The sequence below is a fragment of the Chiloscyllium punctatum genome, chromosome 44 (assembly GCF_047496795.1).
Source record: "Chiloscyllium punctatum isolate Juve2018m chromosome 44, sChiPun1.3, whole genome shotgun sequence".
NCBI classification, from domain to species: Eukaryota; Metazoa; Chordata; class Chondrichthyes; order Orectolobiformes; family Hemiscylliidae; genus Chiloscyllium; species Chiloscyllium punctatum.
This window is the reverse complement of record NC_092782.1, coordinates 2300949-2320567: the sequence shown is the minus strand read 5'-3', so window position 1 is coordinate 2320567 and position 19619 is coordinate 2300949. Positions and strand designations below refer to the sequence as shown.

Genomic DNA, 19619 nt, shown 5'->3' with positions numbered 1-19619 from the left:
GCTACTGTAATTGAATTTAAATTCAATGAATAAAATTTGGAATTTGATAGCTAATGTTACAGAAACTACCATCATAAAACATAGAACAGTACAGCACAGAACAGGCCCTTTGGCCCTCGTTGTTGTGCTGACCTTTTATCCTTCATTGTACTATCATGCATGTGTCTATCCATGAGTCACTTAAATGTCCCTAATGTATCTGGTAGAGCATTCTACACACCCACCACACTCTATGTAAAGAATCAAATTCTGTCGTCTCCTCTGAACCTTCCTCCAATCACCTTAAAATTATATCTCGTCATAATGGCTGTTTCCGCCCTGGGGAAAAAAGTCTACGGCTATCCACTCTATCTATGCCTCTTATCATCTTGTACAACTCTATCAAGTCATCTCGAATCCTTCTTCGCTCCAATGAGAAAAGCCCTAGCACCCTCAACCTTTCTTCATAAGACATGCTCTCCAGTCCAGGCAGCATCTTGGTAAATCTCCTCTGCACCCCCTCTAAAGCCCCCCATCCTTCCTGTAATGAGGTGCCAGAACTGAACACAATACTCAAAGTGTGGTCTAACCAGGGATTTATAGAGCTGCAGCATAACCTCACAACTCTTAAACTCGCTCTCCCTGCTAATGAAAGCAAATACACGATACACCTTCTTAACAGCCCTATCAAATTAGATGGCAACTTCGAGGGCTCTATGGATGTGGGCTCCAAGATCCCTCTGTTTCTACACACTACCAAGAATCCTGCCTTTAACCCTATAATCTGCATTCAAGTTCAACCTTTCAAAGTGAATCACTTCACACTTTTCCGGCTTGAACTCCATCTGCCACTAATCAGCTCAGTTCTGCTTCCTGTCAATGACCTGTTGCAACCTACAACAGCCCTCCACACTACCCATAACTCCACCTAACTTCATGTCATTGGCAAACTTACTAATCTGCCCTTCTATTTCCTCATCCAAATTACTTACAAAAATCACAAAGAGCAGTGTTCCCAGAACCAATCTCTGTGGAACACCACTGGTCACTAAGCTCCAGGCTGAATACTTTCCATTTACTACCACCTTTTGTCTTCCATGAGTCATCCAATTCTGTATCCAGATAGCTAAAATTTCCTGTATCCCACTTTCTGAATGAGCCTACCATGGGGAACCTTATCAAATGTCTCACTAAAATACATATATATCACATGCACTGCTCTACCTTCATCAGTGTGTTTTGTCACATCCTCAAAGCATTCAATATGGTTTGTAAGACATGACCTGTCCCTCACAAAGCCATGCTGACTATCTCTAATCAAACTATGGTTTTCCAAGTAATCATAAGTCCTGTCTCTCAGAATCCTCTCCAATAATTTGCCCACGACAGAATTAAGACTGACTGCTCTGTAATTCCTAGGATTATCCCCATTCCCTTTCTTCAACAAGGGAATAACATTTGCCACCCTCTAATCATCTGGCACTATTCCAGTGGACAGTGAGGACACAAAAGTTATCGCCAAAGGTGCAATAACCTCTTCCCTCACTTCCTGTAGTTACCATTAGTATATCCCATTTAGCCCAGGGGATTTGTCTATCCCTATGTTTTTCAAAGTTTTCAGCATATCCTCTTTCCTAACATCAACCTGTTTGAGATATCAGTTTGTTTCATGCTGTCTTCAGAAACGTCAAAGTCCCTCTCAGTAGCATAGTAAAGTATTCATTAAGGACCTCCCCCACCTCCTTTCATTCTAGGTGCAAGTTCCCTCCATTATCCCTGATCAGCCCAACCCTCACTTTGGCCATCCATTTGTTCCACAGAAGAATGTAGAATGCTTCAGGATTTTACTTAATACTGTCCACTAAAGCTTTCACATGCCCCCTTCTTGCTTTCCTATGCCCATTCTTCAGTTCCTTCCTCGCTACCTTGCAACCCTCTAGAGCCCTGTCTGATCCTTGGCTCTTCAACCTTAAGTAAACTTCCTTCTTCCTTTTGACTAGATGTTCCAAATCCCTTATCACACAAGGTTCCTTCACCTGACCATCCGTTCCTTGCCTCAGTGGGACAAACCTATCCAGCATTTGCAGCAACTGTTTCTTTATTAACCTCCACATTTCCGATGTGCATTTCCCTGAGGACATCTGTTCCCAATTTAAGCGCCCCAGTTCCTGTCTAATAGCATTGTAATTCCCCCTCCCACAATAAAATACTTTCCCATACCGAATGCTCCAATCCCTCTCCATGGCTATAGTAAAGGTCAGCAAGTTGTGATCACTATCACCGAAGTGGTTTCCCACTGGGAGATCTGACACCTGGCATAGTTCCTTTCCAAGCACCGTATCTAATATGGCCTCCCTTCTAGTTGGCCTATCTACATATTGAGCCAGGAGCCCTTCCTGGACATGCCTATTCAAACTATTTGAACTAAAGAGGTCCCAATTGATATTAGGGATGTAAATGTCACCCATGACAATATCCTGTTCTGCACCTTTCCAAAATCTGCTGTCCAATCTGCTTCTCTGTGTCTTTTGCTAATGGGAGGACTCTGTAGAAAAGTCCCAATAAAGTGACTGCTCTTTTCCTGTTTCTGACTTCCACCTACACTGACTCCTCTGTAGACAAATCCTCCTTGATGACATTCCTTTCTGCAGGTGTGATGTTATCTCTGATTAAGAATGCCACTCCTCCACCTCTTTTACCCCTGCTCCATTCCACCTGAAACATCTAAAGCCTGGAACATCCAACAGCCATTCCTGCCCCTCTCTAATGGCCATAACATCATATTTCCAAGTGCTGATCCATGCTCTAAGTTCATCACCCTTATTCCTGATACTTCTTGCATTAAAATAGACACACTTCAACCCATCATTGTGATGCACCTTTGACCTATCAAGTGCCTAACCCTCCTCACAGACTCTTTGCATGCTATATCTAGCTGTTCACTACCTTCTCCACCATCTGATCCGTTGCACCATTCACACCCTCCTGCCAATCTAGTTTAGATCAATTCAAAGTCATTCAAAACCCATCAGAGTGTATTAGTTTCCTTTCAGGGCAAGAAATTTGCAGGCTTGCATGTGACTTCAGATCCACAGCAATATGATTGATTCTAAAGTGCCCTCTGATGTGGATCGGTAAGCCATTTAGTTCAAGGGAATTGGAGGTGGGTAATAAACACTGGCCAGCAAGACCCACACTTCATCAAAGAATAAAAAAAAAATTCTTTTTGCATATCAGCTATACAGTGTGTGCAGCTGGGTAGACTTTTTGGTTTCCAATTTTATATCATAAAAATGGCCTGCAGGTGGGGATGGGGCTGAAGAACTGTGAGGCAGGATGGATAACATTTAGCTCCCATTCAATCCTGAAAATCCAGAGAATCATATTTGTGTTAGCTTTTTGAACGAGCTGATCAGTTATTCCCAGTGACCTGCTGTATTTTCCATATCTCCACTGTTCATTTTACTTCAAGCATTTATCTAATTTCCTTTGGAAACTTCAATCAAACATGCTTTCATGATATTTTCAAGTACTAGGTTCCAGATTGTTGCTACTCGGTGTGTATACTGACTTTCAAAATACTTGAAAAGCAATTTGGCAGAATTGTTCTTTTATCATTGGCTTACAGCCTTACTCCCTTGACTGGTTCTGCATGAGTCAATATAACAATTGGTCTGGGCAATCTTCTCTTAGCCCCTGACAGTTATAAATTAAATCCAAACTAAAATTATCGGTCAGCACACCCTAAATGATGCCAACAGTTTTGTAGGCCATGGTCCATCAGTTTGGCAATAAAAACAAGGAGCTGCCTTCTTAGGTAATCTGTGAGCAAATGGAGAACACTGTAACCTGCTACAAGGGCATTTGATCCAACCATGAAAGACAGATCTGTCATGTTCAGAAATAGTAAGAAAATAGGCTGTGACATGAAGCAAAAGTGCACATTCTTTAAGCAATAGTACAATTAGAGGGATGGTCTGATGGAGTGTTGAAGGGGCCATCTCCATCCCTTTTCATAATGACTTCATATATGACTGTCAGATTTGAGCGGTTGTCAAATTTGTTCCGTTGTTTGTCAAAAAGCTTTTCCCCCATCAGGATCCTCTTTCCCTTTGTGTAGGCCTGTCATGTCATCTGCTTGTTATTACATTGTGGTTTGTGGACCCTGCTGTTTGCAAATTGATGATTGTATTTTCTGGATTATGATTGTGACTACATTTTGAAAAAAATGTACTTAATTGTCTGTAAAGCACTTTGGGATGCCTTGTGGTCCTAAATGTGCTGTTGTAAATGCAAGTCTTTCTTTCTTGTACTTTTTTTCTCTGACAAAGATTGGACAATCTTGTTGCTTGCATATGAGCAGAAAAGCATTATAACCTTACAAAATCTTTGATGTGATCTCACGCTGTGACAATTGTTATTCTGTGTATGACTAATGGGAAAGTACAGAGCGACCTCCATATCCACGGGTCCGGTTTCCGCGGTTTTAATTACCCGCGGTTTACCACAGCCCGAACATATTATAGGAAACGTTCCAAAACCAGGAACCAGGAGGCTGCTGGGTAGGTACGTTTCCCATTGAAACAAATGGGTTCGCACCTATCCGCCGTTTTGGGCTTCTGCGGTAGGTCTTGGAATGTATCCCTCACGGATACCGGGGGGGGGTGTGGGGGGGGTGTGGGGGGGGGGACACTACTGTGCTGCGAGTTGGCTACTATACAAACAAAATACAATCTTTTGCAATTTGTCTAGAAGCACAAGCCTTGAAGTGCTGTATCCTTGTGTGTACTTCCTGATAAGTATCAAACTTAAAGATGGATTAAAAATTAAATTCTTTCTGCTGCAGAATTGCCTTGTAATGGCATTTGGTCTTCTTGGTCTGATGACTACATAATAATAAATGTAGATCCAAATGATTCTGCATCACTTGACTATATACGCAATGAACTGTGTCCTACCACATTTTATAAGATTGGTAATATTGAGTGTCAATGCATCATAAATCCTGAGCCACTAAGTGAATCAGAAGTCAATAAAACCTGTGAAGAAGATGTGGGACCTATTCCTTCCGACAATGATGATGATTTACTGGATGCCAACCAATGTTCTTACATCAGAATTCGTGCTTGCTGTGAGCCTGCTACAGGATCCCTCACGACTGGCCTGCCTACAACCTCCGGTAATTTCAAATTGCCAGCTATTTATCTTGAGGAGAACATGCTTACCTGTATTAAGCTGTATGTGGCAATCAATAATACTGATAAGTAGTTGAAGCTTTTGAAATGAATATGCTTTTGTCACATTGGAGAAAAATATGCTTAACTGAGAGAAAAAATATAGCAAAAGGAAATACATCATCATCTTTTACAAAAGTGACATCGTAGTGCTGTCACCTATAAATTGGATAGAGAAGAAAGATTTTTCTTAATCAAATGTACTACCAGGTTAAAGCACTCCTAACATTAGTGAATATGTTAACAATAATGTGACCATATCAGGATCCATCAGCTAAATGTATTGAGAATCATTGTGCTCAGAACAATATTGTTTTTCAAGTTTGAGTTTTTAATCTTGGACGAATACTATAGGGGCCTGAATGACCTGGGCCATGCTGAGAAATCTGGGAAACATGAATGAGAAAACCAGCAAGGCCTTTTCCAACTTGGTGAGGATCTTGTTCTGGGTGTTGAAACATGTTTCTCACTAGGGAGCAGTGAGTTGCCTATTAACAGATTGTTTGTTGTCAACCTCATTAACTGCAAATCTCATTTCATTAATATACAACTTCCTGTCCTTTCCTACCACATCTTGAGGAAACTGGAATTTGAGAGTTCCTGACCTGAAAGTCAAAGCAGGTACATGGTAACTTCAGCTCACTCTTTGCTCCTTTGGGCTGCCATTACGGATATTCAGTAACAACTTCTGAGGACACATTTCAGGAATCCAGCTGCATGTATCCACATTTATGGATGCTGGTATCTGACTGTTGCCAGCCTCCCAATCCCCTCATGGCGCTTTTCCATCATACCATAAACCATAGGAACAGATGTAGGCCATTCAGTCCATCAAGTCTGCTCCACCATTCAGTGAGGTCATAGCTAATCTAATAACTCCACTTTGTTGCCTAACCCCTGGAACATTTGAACCCTTGCTGACTTAAAAATCTGTCAATCTCAGCCTTGAATACTCTTAAACAATCTAATCTTGAAAATTTACTGTGGTAAAGAATTCCACAGATTCACTCTTGTGAAAGAAGGAATTCCTTCTCATCTTTGTCTTCAATGTGTGACCCTTTATTCTGAGATTATGTCCTGTACTCCTAGTGTCTCCCACAACAGGAAATACCCTCTCTGTTAAGCCTCCTAAGAATTGTGTTTGTTTCAATAAGGTCACCTGTCATTATTCTAATCTTCAATGTGTACAGACCACATATGCAAAATCACCTTATAAGATAGTCTCTCCATACCTGGAATCAACCTAAATGAACCTTCTCTGGACTGCCTTCAATGCCAGTCTATCTTTGCTTACCTAATGACCAAAACTCTTCATAATGTTCTGGGTGTGGTCTGACTAGTGCCTTGCATAGTTTTAGCAAGACTTTTCTCTTTTTATACCTCATTCTCTTTGAAATGAGGCCAATGGTTCATTGGTCTTCTCTATTCTCTGTGAACTTCAATGCTAGTTTTGTGTGATTCATACATGACGATCCCAAATGTCTCCAAACAGCTGCTTTCTGTAGTTTTTCTCCATTTAAATAATATTCAGCTCCTGTATTCTTCCTGAAAAGTGAATGACCTTGCATTTCCACACACATTAGATTCTATCTGTTTTACCCATCCACTCAATCTCTTTATATTCCTCTGGACAACTCGCATGTTAAACTCAGTGCTTGTCTTTCCACCTCTTTTCTAATCCAGCTAGAAGACGTTTCTGCACTTTGGAGATGTACTAAGGGGCATCAGTAACTAATATTGAAGTGCCAGTTCAAGAATACTTTGCACACTGGGACAGGCACCCAGCTCACAGACTGGACCAAGCTGCACCTGCGGGAAGTTCACTTGCTCTCTTGCTGCTCACTCATCTTGGCTCCCACCTGGATGTTGACAACATCCTGCTTCGCCTCACCTTTCCTTTGCCTTTTCACACTTTGCCTCCTTAACTAGAGCTACCGGGCTCACATTGCTTTTATGTTGCCTTGTCATTAAGCTCAGGAAAAAGAGCTGGGAAGCTTGTCCATTGCTGTCAGCACTCCTCTGTCACATCAAGGGAAGGGAAACAACGTCATGTCTCACCATTGCTTTCGGTCCAGAGGCTTGAACATGGTCAGTCTGCCACTCGGCAGTCAAGGTCCTCTTTCCACAGGGCTGAGGAGCAAAATGTTGGGCAACACACCACATGTGTTGACTCTTACTGTCCTATTTTTGGGCTGTTTTCTCCTGGAATGACAGAAAGATAGGGATTGAGTGAAATGAAAGTGTGTAACACTGCTGTTAGTTCAAGGAAATGTGTAGGGAGTGTACAGGGCATGCAGATTTGGTGGTGTCTGGTCTAGGGGTGTGTGATTGTGATTGAGGAATGAATGATGTATTGAGAGTGAAAAAGCACAAATGTTGGAGGGAAGTGTGCGCAGTGGTAAAGAGAGACTGATGGAGAGGAAGCTCTTTCCTTGGTGGAGTGGAGAAGCTCATTGATCATCTTACCCCATTTCTGGGCATTCCTCTAGATAGTTGAGACCATAATGACCCAAGGGCAGGCTGGCAGTATCTGGCCTCTACTGTTGTCAAGATGGAATGGGTAGCAAATGGCCTTATGGTATTATTACTGGAATATTAATCCAGAGACCCAGGTAATGTTCTGGGGGCCTGTGTTCAAATCCTACCATGGCAGATGGTATAATTTGAATTAATAATAATCTGGAAATAAAAGTTCAATAATGACCACAAAACCATTGTTGATTGTCAGGAAAAACCCACCTGGTTCACTAATGTTGTTGAGGAAGGAAATTTGCCATCTTTACATGGTCTGACCTATATGTGACTCCAGGTTGACTCTTAACTGTGCTTTTGGCTATTGAGATGAGCAGTAAATGCTCATCCAGCCAGTGACACACACAAATGAATAAAAGCTAAAGGACAGCTCTTTCCTCAGCTGCCAATAGGGATTAGGAGGGTAGTTAATGAGATGTATTTGAGACAATATGGCTGGAAATAACATAGATTCAGAGAGTCATAGAGATGTACAGCATGGAAACAGACCCTTTGGTCCAACCCCTCCATGCCGACCAGATATCCCAACCCAATCTAGTCCCACCTGCCAGCACCCGGTCCATATCCCTCCAAACCCTTCCTATTCATATACCCATCCAAATGCATCTTAAATGTTGCAATTGTATCAGCCTCCACCACATCCTCTGGCAGCTCATTCCATACACGTACCACCCTCTGCATGAAAATGTTGCCCCTTCAGTCTCTTTTATATCTTTTTATGCTATTCATAATTATGCTATTCATAATTTATCACTGTATTTTACATCTCAGTCACCCAGCTGACTTTTGTCAAAAGTCAATAGTATTTTTTGATGTATTTTAAAGCACAAGGTGGGGGTGGTAGTAGAGTGAGAATGGTAATCCACAACTCCTGCTTAATGTTCAAGGGAAATGAGTTTGATTCCCACCACAACAGGTTCTGAAATGTGATTTCAAAAAAAAAGCTCGTCTAGTGATGAGCAGGTACCCATTGTTAATCGTTGTAAAATCCCCTTCTGGCTCAGTAGTGAGGAGGACATCTGCTGTCCTAACCTCAGCTGGCTGGCATGTGACTCCAGACTCTCAGTTGCGATTGATTCTTAACTGCCCTCTGAAATGGCCCTCACATGCCATTCAAAACAAGGGGCAATAGTAGTGGGCATTAGACGCTGACCAGCAATTCCCACATCCCATGACAAATTTAATAAAAATACTTTTTTTTCCAGAAATTAATAATAATCAGAGATTCATAGTAGCTCATTCTATGTTCCTTGGTTAAAGCAAATCCGGGGGATCAAAAATCACTCAAATGGTATACTGCTCTCAACTCTGAGAGTAGCAAAAGGTTCATAAATCAGGCCATGAAATGGCTTCTGCTGGAAGTTCAAAAATGGCATTATAATTGGGGAAAGCTTCACTTGACACTTACAAGGCCAGAGGAGGGGACAGCGTTGGCATAAAGAGTTGGTACACTGAGAGTCCCCACTGCCTTGGCATTGCAGATAGATGATGTTTATTTGGAGGCTGGTACACAAAGAGAAAAGCGCATGGATCTTACATCCATGATCATCACATTTCTTTCCAATGTGTTTGCCTGAATATTTTCAAAACCACAATTTATCTGGGCAAATCAGGTCAATGTGGCTCTGACTATTGATTCCACTAGACACTTGGAAGTAATATTACAGAACTGACACCCCAACCTACCTGACAATTCCAGGAAGTCTTTTTCTGGAATTAATAATCTGAATGTAAGGGACATTGAGCATAGTTTAGTGAAAAGTGAATAGATTTCAGATTTGCAAATCTTTTTTTAGTGGGCTACATGTGTTGAGAAGTCTTCAGTAAAACAGGAAATTTTGGTGATGCTTCACATTTCAGGAAACACCAGGTGGATTAAAACCACAATGTACCTTTCAGATAGCTGAACTTTCTCATGGAATATTTTCCTCTTTTATAGAAACAACACAGCTACCAGTGATACCATCTACAACCAAATCTACCACCAGCTACATACTAGGTAAGTTATAGGGCTTTTATATTTTCCATTATCCCGTTTCCACAAGTGAATTGTTATTCAGCATGTGGTCCCTCATTCAATAGGCAACAAACTATACCCTCCACACTTTAATTGTCAAGTTTCCTTTCTAATTTTTTACTTTAAAAAATGTTTATGCCTTTACTATTTACTAACTTATGGAAATTGTGTTTCTGTCATGACATTTGGCAGAACAGGATACAAGTCAGGAATCTGATACCTGTTGATGAATTATTTATCAACATGCATCAAATTCCATGACCATTAACACATTTTAGACAAGAAAATCTGCTGTCCTCACCTGGTGACTCCAGACTAACAGCAATGTGGATGATTCTTAATTGCACTTTGGGAATTAGGGATAGGAAATAAATGCTGGTTTAGCCATTAACGTAAACATTCCATGAATGGTTAAAAAAACATTCCTTATGAAATAACTCCACAGAGACTGGCATCCTGTCACCAAGTCACCCTTTCTTTACATGTGCCCAGTCCGCAGACTCTGACCAGCTAGCTAAGAACTAATCCTTAGAATGAGGAGAATCTCTGAGACTCCTGTTTTTTTTCTTTTAAGGAAACACCCAAGTGGTCAGTGACAAGTAGTGCCCTTCTCAAAGAGCAATGCTGCGTGATCAAACCGTGAAGGGGAGGGCAGGAATTAAATCAAAGAGACTTCTGTTTTTATCTGTCAGCCAGGCTCCCTGATTGGCTCCAGGTTAACAACAGGCTGTATTCTATGAGGTCCACCTGGCCCTCATTCCAGTCACTACACCTTATATGCCCCTGGCATATAAAGCTCCAAGTGAGAATGGTGTATTATAATATATTCTTACTAAATGATACATTTTCAGCTTTCAAGCATATGGTAGGTGTTGGGTGAGGGGGTAATACATAATTGTACTCTGCATGTGTATCTTCAGGACCATTATTTATCACTCCAGTACACACCTGTCTAACGTGAGGATGTGCCACTGGCTAATGCAGACTAACATTTCCAGCAACTCTTGTATAGATGGTATGTTATACTGAGTATAAGGGTTATTGATTAGTTGTGGTTAGCTAAAATAATTTTATTGAGCAGAATACAATAGAAGAGAACAATTTCAAATTTACAATTGCTGGAGTTGGCTACATGCAAAGGAAAGAAAGTTTTTAAGATTTGACTCTGTTTAGCCTCAGTGTATTGTGTAACCGGTTGAAATGTTTTCTCTGCTGCATAGAAACAACAACACCACCACCAGAGAGACCGACGACAATGACATCTACCACCACCTACATACCTGGTAAGGAACAGTGTTTTTATACTGAGGATCAAGTTTCTGAATAAAGATGTTGTCTTTGAACTCCATTGCTAAATGAACTTACAAATAAGGAACAGCAATAGGCTATTCTGTCCCTCGTCTTGCTCGGTTACTTCACAATAGGATGGCTGTTCTGATTGTAACCTTAAATCCATATTCCCCACCCCCCTCAACTCCTGACAACTTTTCACCCATCTGTATATTAAGAATTACCTTTGCCTTATTCAAGAACTCTGCTTCCGCCACTTGCTCAAAAAGTGAATTTCAAAGACTCACAGCCTGGTATGAGATAAAAAAAACTTGTCTTTGTTTTAAATTCCTTATTGTTAAGCAGGACCCCTAATTTTAAATTCTTCTTCAAAAAGAAACATCCCCTGTCACAACCCCTCAGGATCTTATCATTTCAATCAAGTTGCATCTCATTCTTCTAAATGGCAAAAGATACCAGCCTATCTATTTATATTGATTAAATAAGACGACTGCTCCTGTACACAGTACTGTAAATATGGTTTTGCTGGTATATTAAAGCTTATTCCCTCCTTTTCTATTCAATATCAATGCAATAAATGATAACATTTTTATTAGCTTTCTGAATTACTTGCTGTCCTTACATTCATGCACTATGAAACCTAGATCCCTTTGCATCTCAGAGCTCTGTAATTTCTCACTATGAAGGTAATATGCTGCTTATTCTTTCTGCTAAAATGTATAATTTCATATTTTCACACATAAGCCTCCATCTTCTAGATCTTTTCCCATTCAGTTTTAATATAGTTTTGTAACTCCCTTATGTCCTCTTCATAAATCACTTTCCTATCCATCTTTGTGTTTATCAAGAAATTTTGGCAACCGCATCTTTGTCCCTTCATCCAAGTCATTTTGAGGTCCCAGCACTGATTCCTGTGACACACCACTCAATACATTCTGTCAACCTGAATAAAGACTAGCACATGCCTATTTTCTGCTTCCTATTAGCCAGATAATCTTATAACCATTCCTGATTCCTGATGAAGAGATTATGCTCGAAATATTGATTTTCCTGTTCCTCGGATGCTGCCTGACCGGCTGTGCTTTTCCACACTCTTGACTCTAATCTCCAGCATCTGCGGTCTTCACTTTCTCCTAATCTTATCACGATGTCAATATGCTACCCCAAAACCATGAGTTTCATTTTCAGCATTAATCTCTGACGTGGCATTTTATCAAAACCCTTCAGGAGTTCTAAGTGCATTACATCCACTAGTTCCTCTTTCTGAAGATACTTCCCCTACAGAACTCCAATAGATCAGTTGAAGGTGATTTCCCCTTTTAAAAACATCATGTTAATTCTGCCTGATTACTTTGATCTTATCTAAAAATTCTGCTGCAATGTTTTGTTTAATAACGGCTCCTAACATATCCCCTTTAACAGATATTGAAACAATATCCTGCAGTTTCCTGCTTTCTGACTTCTGCTCTTTTGAACAAAGGAGTTACATTTGCTATCTTCTAAAAGAACATAATAAAGCACAGGAAAAGGACCTTCTAAAATCCCACCTGCCTGCACATGGTCCGAATTGCTGTATTCCCTGCCGGGTCATCTGTCTGTCTAACTGCCTCTTGAACATTGCTATCATATCTGCTTGTATCAGATCTTATAGCAGTGCATTCCACCCACTCACTACCCTCTATGTAAAACCGTTGTCTAGCAACTATAAAATTTCCCTTTGTCACCTTTAAAGCTCAGCCCGCTATAATTTAACATTATTACCCTGGGAAAAAGACTCTGACTATCCACTTGATCCATGCCTCTCATGTTTTATATACATCTTATAGGTTGGCCCTTAACTTCTGACCAAGTTTGTCTGACCTCTCCTTATAGCTAATACACTCCAATCCAGACAACATCCTGGTAAATCTCTTTCATATCTTCTCCAATGCTTCCAAATCCTTTCAATAGTGTGGCAACCAGAACTGCACACAATACTCCAAATGTGGCCTAACTAAAGTTTTATACAGTTGCAACATGACCTACCAACGTTTGTACTCAATGTCCTCCCTGATGCCTTCTTTACTACCTTATCCACTTGTATTGGTACTTTCTGAGACCTATGGACTTGCACCCTGAGATCCATCTATATATCAATGCTCCTGTCATTTTCTGTATACTTCCCTCTTGCATTTGACACTCCAAAATGTATCACCTTAATCTTGTCCAGATTAAATTCCATCTGCCATTTCCCTGCCCTACTTTCCAACCAATCTATATTTTGCTGTATCCTTTGACAACCTTTCTCACTATCCACAACTCCAACAATTTTTGTGCCATGTGCAAACTTACTAATCAGGCCACCGACATTTCCATCCAGGTCAGTTATATATATCACAAGCAACAAGGATCTCAGCACTGATCATTGTGGAACACTGCTGGCCACAGACCTCCAGTCAGAGAAACACCTCTCCACAACTACCTCTGTCTTTGAGCAAGCCTTGATGGGGGACCTTGTCAAATGCTTTAGTAAAGTCCATGTAGACAACATTATTGCCCCACACTCATCAACTATCTTCGCCACTTCCTTAAAAAACTCAATCAAATTTCTGAGACAAGACCTTCCCGCATAATGCCATGCTAATTATCCTTAATACTTCCATTCTTTTCAAATGCAAATAAATCCTGTCTCTAAAAGTCTTTTCCAATAATTTCCCTACCAGTGATGTAAGGCTCAATGTCTAAAATTTCCTGGTTTGTCCCATCTGCTCTTCTTAAATAAAGGAACAACGTTGGCTATTCTCCAGTCTTCTGGGACTTCACCTGTGGCTAAAGAAGATATAAATATCTCTGTCAAGGTCGCAGCAATTTCATTCCTTGCCTCCCTCAGTAACCTGGGATAGATCCCATTAGGTACCTGGGAATTTATCTATCTTAACATTTTTAAAGATACCCAACACCACCTCCTCCTTGTTATCGACATGCCCTAGAATATCAACATACCCCTTCCCTAATCTTACTATCATCCATGTCTCTCTCCTTGGTGAATAATGCTGCAAATTACTCACAAAGGACCTCACACACTTGATTTGTCTCAACCATAAATTTCTCCTTTTTCCTTGAGTGGAACTATACTTTCCCTAGCTACCCTCTCTTTCTCCTAACTTTTGCTAAATCCAGAGTGTTTTGCAAAATTAAAACCAATTCATTAACTAGTTCACGAGCTACTTATTTTAAGAGGCTAGGATGAGGTGTATCAGAACCCAAACATTTAATAACCTGCAGCTCAAACAATTTACTCAGTATCACTTCTCCAATGATTGTAACGCATCTGAATTTGTCCCTCTATGTCTCCTGATTTTGCAATACTTCTGAGATGTTACTTGTATTCTGTATGTCTTATACTCTAAATTTTGCCTGCTTATTAATTTTCTATACTTTTTAATGTTTTGTCCAATCTTCTAACCTACCACTTGTCTTTGCGCTATGTTATACATTTTCTTTATGGTCAATGCCATGTTAGACCTTTTTAGTTATCCATCGATGGTTTATCTTTTAGAGTTTTTCTTGTTAGATTGCGTAAGACTGTAAGAAGTAGGCCATTCTGCCCATCAAGTCTGCTCTGCCATTTAATAAGATCATTGGCTCATCTGGTAAGCCTAAACTCCATTTTTGTCCTTTTCCCTATATGCCTTGATTCTCTTATTGGTTAAAGATCTGTCTAACTCAGACTTAATGACGCAGCCTTTACATACAGCCTTCTGCGGTAAAGAATGCCACAGATTCACTACCCTCTGACTAAAGGAATTTCTCAACATCTCTACCTTTTATGGGTGACCCCTCATTATGAGATTATGCGCTCTGGTCTGGGACTCTCCTGCTGAGTGAAATAACCTCTCCACTTCTACCCTGTCAAATCCCCTAAGAATCTTGGATATTTCAATAAGGTCGCCTCTCATTTTTCTACATTGTACTCCCAAAGACTACAGGTATAGCCTACTCAACCTCTCCTTGTAACGAGGTTAACCCTCTATATCCGAACTCAACAATGTGAACCTCTTCTGGACTGCCCCTGATGCCTGTATATCCCTCCTTATTTTTTGAATTCTGAAATATCCCCTTAAATGCCAGCCATTGCATTTATACTGAGCTATCCTGCAACCAAATTTGCTTATTCACTCCAACCAACTCTGCTTTCATGTCCATATTGCTTTTATTTATGCTTTTAAATTAGTATTGGACCCATTCTTCTCTTCCTCAGACTGATCTTGATAGCTGTTACATAAGGGCAGTCTCTCTTTTTGAGGGCACTAATTAATGTCATTGCACAGTACCAGGTCTACTGTAGCCTGATCTGGTTGTGTTCAGAACATGCTATTCTAAGAAACTATTCTGAAAGCATTTTATGAATTCTTCATCTGGGCTACTTTTGCTGACCTGGATCTTCTGGTCTATATCATGATTAAAATCCCCCTTGATCAACACCATTCCTTTCAGACAAGCTGCCATTATCTCTCCCTTTATGTTACATCCTATTGTTATCTACAGTAGTAGGTTCTGGCAAGTATACCTGCGACTGAATGGATCGAGAGCACAGGTAATGGTTGTATGTTAATTAATGGGGTGACAATTGGGTGTGTATATGTGAAGAGCAAGAAATCAGTGTTTTGGTTTTGTGGTGTGCATACGGAATAAATCTCTGATTAGAAAATCATTTACCTGGACTCTGTCTGGCAAATCATTTTCTCATTAGTACGTAACACACCCAACGTGGGTGTTAGGTTCTTATACAACGCTCCCACAAATGACTTATTGCTTTTTTCTTATCCGTGCCCAAATCATTTCAACATTTTTTTAATGAACTTAGCTGATACCTCTAGTAACAGAGTCATCCTTACAGCATTTCCTAGCTTCCTTTTCTTTCTTAATGTCCTGAAGCTTTCAGTATTCTGGAAGCAACCAAACTCATCTTGCAGCTCTGTCTCTGTTATGGTTTCAGGTCAAACTTGTTTATTTCTGTTTGTGCTCTCAGTTCATCTGTTTACTTTTAAATGCATGTGCATTCATGTGCACAGTCCTTAGTTTCACTTTTGAATTTCATTTTAACCTTTAGCCTTAACTGTTGACTTACTCTGAGTTCGTAGTGTCTGTCCCTTCTTGTCATGGTCTATTTATCATTTCCTGCATTTATGTGTTTCTCTTCTAACGGTCTCTACTCTTTGATTTACTGTACCTTGCTATATTGGATCCCCTGCTCTCACTATATTGTTTACAACCCTCTCTTCTTCCCTAGTTAGACAGCTCAAGAATATTCTGGATTAGAGGTGCTGGAAGAGCACAGCAGTTCAGGCAGCATCCAAGTAGCTTCAAAATCACTTGGATGCTGCCTGAACTGCTGTGCTCTTCCAGCACCACTAATCCAGAATCTGGTTTCCAGCATCTGCAGCCATTGTTTTTAGCTCAAGAATATTGGTCTCTCTGTGGTTCAGGTGGAAACAGACCCAACAATACCATGGGCGGCACGGTGGTTCAGTGGTTAACACTGCTGCCTCACTGCACCAGGGTCCCAGTTTTGACTCCAGCCTCAGGCGACTGTGTCTGTGTGGGGTTTGCACATTCTCCGTGTCTGCATGGGTTTCTTCCGGGTGCTCCGGTTTCCTTCCACATTCCAAAGATATGCAGGTCAATTGGCTGTGCTAAATTGCCCATAGTGTTAGCCGCATTAGTCAGAGGGAAATGGGTCTGGGTGGGTTACTGTTCAGAAGGTTGGTGTGGCCTTGTTGGGCCAAAGGGTCTGTTTCCGCACTGTAGAGAATCTAATCTAAAAAAAAATACAGTCCCCACTTTCCCCAGCACTGATACCAATGACCCACGAACTGGAACTCACTTCTTCAAAACCAGTTTTTGAGCAATGCATTTATCTCTCTCATTTATATTTTTGCCTTTTGCCAATTTTCATGTGGCTCAAATAATAATCTTGGGATTATGACCATTGATATTCTGCTTCTTAATTTGTTGCCTCACTCCTCCCACTGACTATGCAGAACCTTCCCTTATGTCTTGCTTTTATCATTGCTCCAGACGTGGAGCATGTTGACAGGAATTCTAACCCTGGTGTTGGGAAGTCAATATAGTGCTGAACTCATGCTGTTTTCTATGCAGAATGGTATCAATCCCTCTGACTGGATGGTTCCTTTCTACCACTACATACTCTTTTCTTATTAGCATTCACAAGACTTCCTGCACCATGCTGTACTAGTCAGTTATGTCAATCCTGCTGCAGACCCCTCTCACAATGATACAAGCTGAAAGAATTTCAAAGCTGTTGGACAACTGCAAAGACTGAGAATCTGACCCACTGGGACCCATGTGCTGTCTCACTCACCTGTCCCTGGACACTGAGCAAATCAGAACACAGCACCCAAAGGGGTATTATTGCCTCTTGGTACAACAAATCCAGACAATTTGCACACTCCCTGATGCTTAAAAACTTGTTTGCATCTCTTCTCATTTTAAGTTGCAACCTTTATGACAAATTTCCCAAATATGGGAAATTGTGTTCCTATTTTCCGTTAATGGGAACAGAATGGAAATTGAAAGTTGGCATGGATTAATGGATGATTTTGCTGAGAGCATTACCATCCACACCCATATCCCTCATATGCCACCACAACAAGCTAGGCCTCAATTGAAATGGGTATGGTTTAACATTATAAATAATATAATCTCATTAAGTAATGCACTTTCAGGGATCAGTTATATTTATTACACATAGGTAACACTGAGGTTGTAAAGTCATATCAAGCAACTTGTGGAAGGCATGCTGTTACTCTCTGTGACTGAATCATACAGAAATAAGTGGTTATCAAGGTCCATCAAGCAGTCAAATATTGTGTAGAATTTTTATTTTTGGCTCTAAGGTAATGCAATATTTCAGAGAAATTGTGAGGAAACAACTCAAGGATTATAAAGAAATAGAAACAAATTTCTTTGTCTTTCTTGTTAAGTGAATTGATTATGGAATAGAATCATTAAGTCTAATGTCCTTATTTTACAGAGGAGAAATGTAATGGTAAATGGTCCCCTTGGTTTAATGACAACACACCTTCTGAGATCGGTCTAGGAGACTTTGAATTATTAGATCCATTACGCGATGAATTGTGTCCCTACTCTTCTGATACAATTAATAAAAGTCAGTGCCAATTTGTTGATTTCCCCGAGTGGCCAGTGAGTCAATCAATAGACAATGTGACCTGTGATATAGACACAGGACTTGTCTGTATATTCAATGAAAGTGGTTTGGGAGGAAGAAGGTTTTGCTACGACTATCAAATTCGAGTTTGCTGTGAACCACACACAGTAATAGAATGGACAACAAGTCTGCCAGAAACCATCTCTACCACCACTATTCCAGGCAAATATGATAGTTACATGCAGGGAATTAATCTTTGAGAACAAATGTAGTTAGGACTAATGCTGTTTAAATGAAAATTCTACTTCCAGGAGGATTAATACATTGACAAATAATACAGTAGCCAAGGTTAGAATTGACCTTCAATTAGCTCCCAGCCATTCCCGATGTCAGGAAGGTTCATAAGGTGCTGTGTACCATCAAATGACCACCAACCGGGAACCCTTAGGTACTGCTAGTGGAGTGGATTGTCTTTCTTCTTGGGTCAAAAGCTCCTGCTCACCAGTGGCTTAATAACAGCAGTATTGGTAAGCTGGGCAGTAATTACCTGAGTACCTTCAGAAGCATCCATAATCAGTTGAGTAAGTAGCTGTCCAATGTTAGAAGTTACCTGTGGAGATTGAAAACCAACAAAGAAAATATTATTGAGCTGAGTGAGGTAGGAGCAAAAATTTACTTTTGCAAATATTATGCCAATTGGACAGAAACAAAGAAATTTCTTAGATTTGATGCTGTTGAACCTCCAGGGTGCTGTGTAACCGATTGAAATGTTTTCTCTGCACCATAGAAACAACAACACCATCAGAGAGACTGACCACAACGAAATCTACCACCAGCTACATACCTAGTAAGGGATAGTAATTTTATACTGAGGACCAAGTTGTTCTCAACAAGGGAATTTTCTAACTCGAGGTGGTGTGGTATCAACTAAATGATAAGATATCGATTTAATTTTTAGATCCAAATTTAACTTTCTTATATGATATTCTAAACATATTTGCATCTCATTAAGATGCAATATTCAGGCAATGCTTTAGGAATTGTATTCCTTTTCATTTCTCATTGGCTATTTATATCCCTGGTTAGACCAGCATTTATTGCCCATCCCTAAGTGCCCTCAAGAAAGTGCTGCTGAGCTATCATCTTAAATGGTTGCAGTCCATGTGGTGTAGGTACATACACAGTGAGGTAACTGAAAGAGAATTCCAGGATTTTGACCCAGCAATAGTGAATTGATGATCATATAGTTAAGATATGATTTGGTGTCCCGTTCACAGTATATCTTTGTAAATAATTTAATGGAAAAGAAATATACGCGAAAAATGAAGATAAATTCAGCAAATGAGCAATAACCTCCACAACTTCTTCCTTTTTATATATGACTGAAGCATATAAG

At 40.3% G+C, this 19619-nt stretch overlaps 1 protein-coding gene across 9 annotated transcripts in view; it reads left to right on the top strand.

Annotated features, from left to right (window-relative positions):
• LOC140466665 (mucin-5AC-like) overlaps positions 1-19619 on the top strand; it is a 161935-nt gene that overhangs the window by 48417 nt on the left and 93899 nt on the right. For 8 of the 9 annotated variants that reach the window (XM_072562100.1, XM_072562106.1, XM_072562101.1 and 5 more), the window contains exons 31-33: positions 9685-9744; positions 10983-11045; positions 19011-19070. In XM_072562100.1, the coding sequence (XP_072418201.1) occupies positions 9685-9744; positions 10983-11045; positions 19011-19070 (183 nt within the window). The remainder of the gene's footprint in view (positions 1-9684; positions 9745-10982; positions 11046-19010; positions 19071-19619) is intronic. The other variant, XM_072562103.1, reaches the window with a different exon arrangement.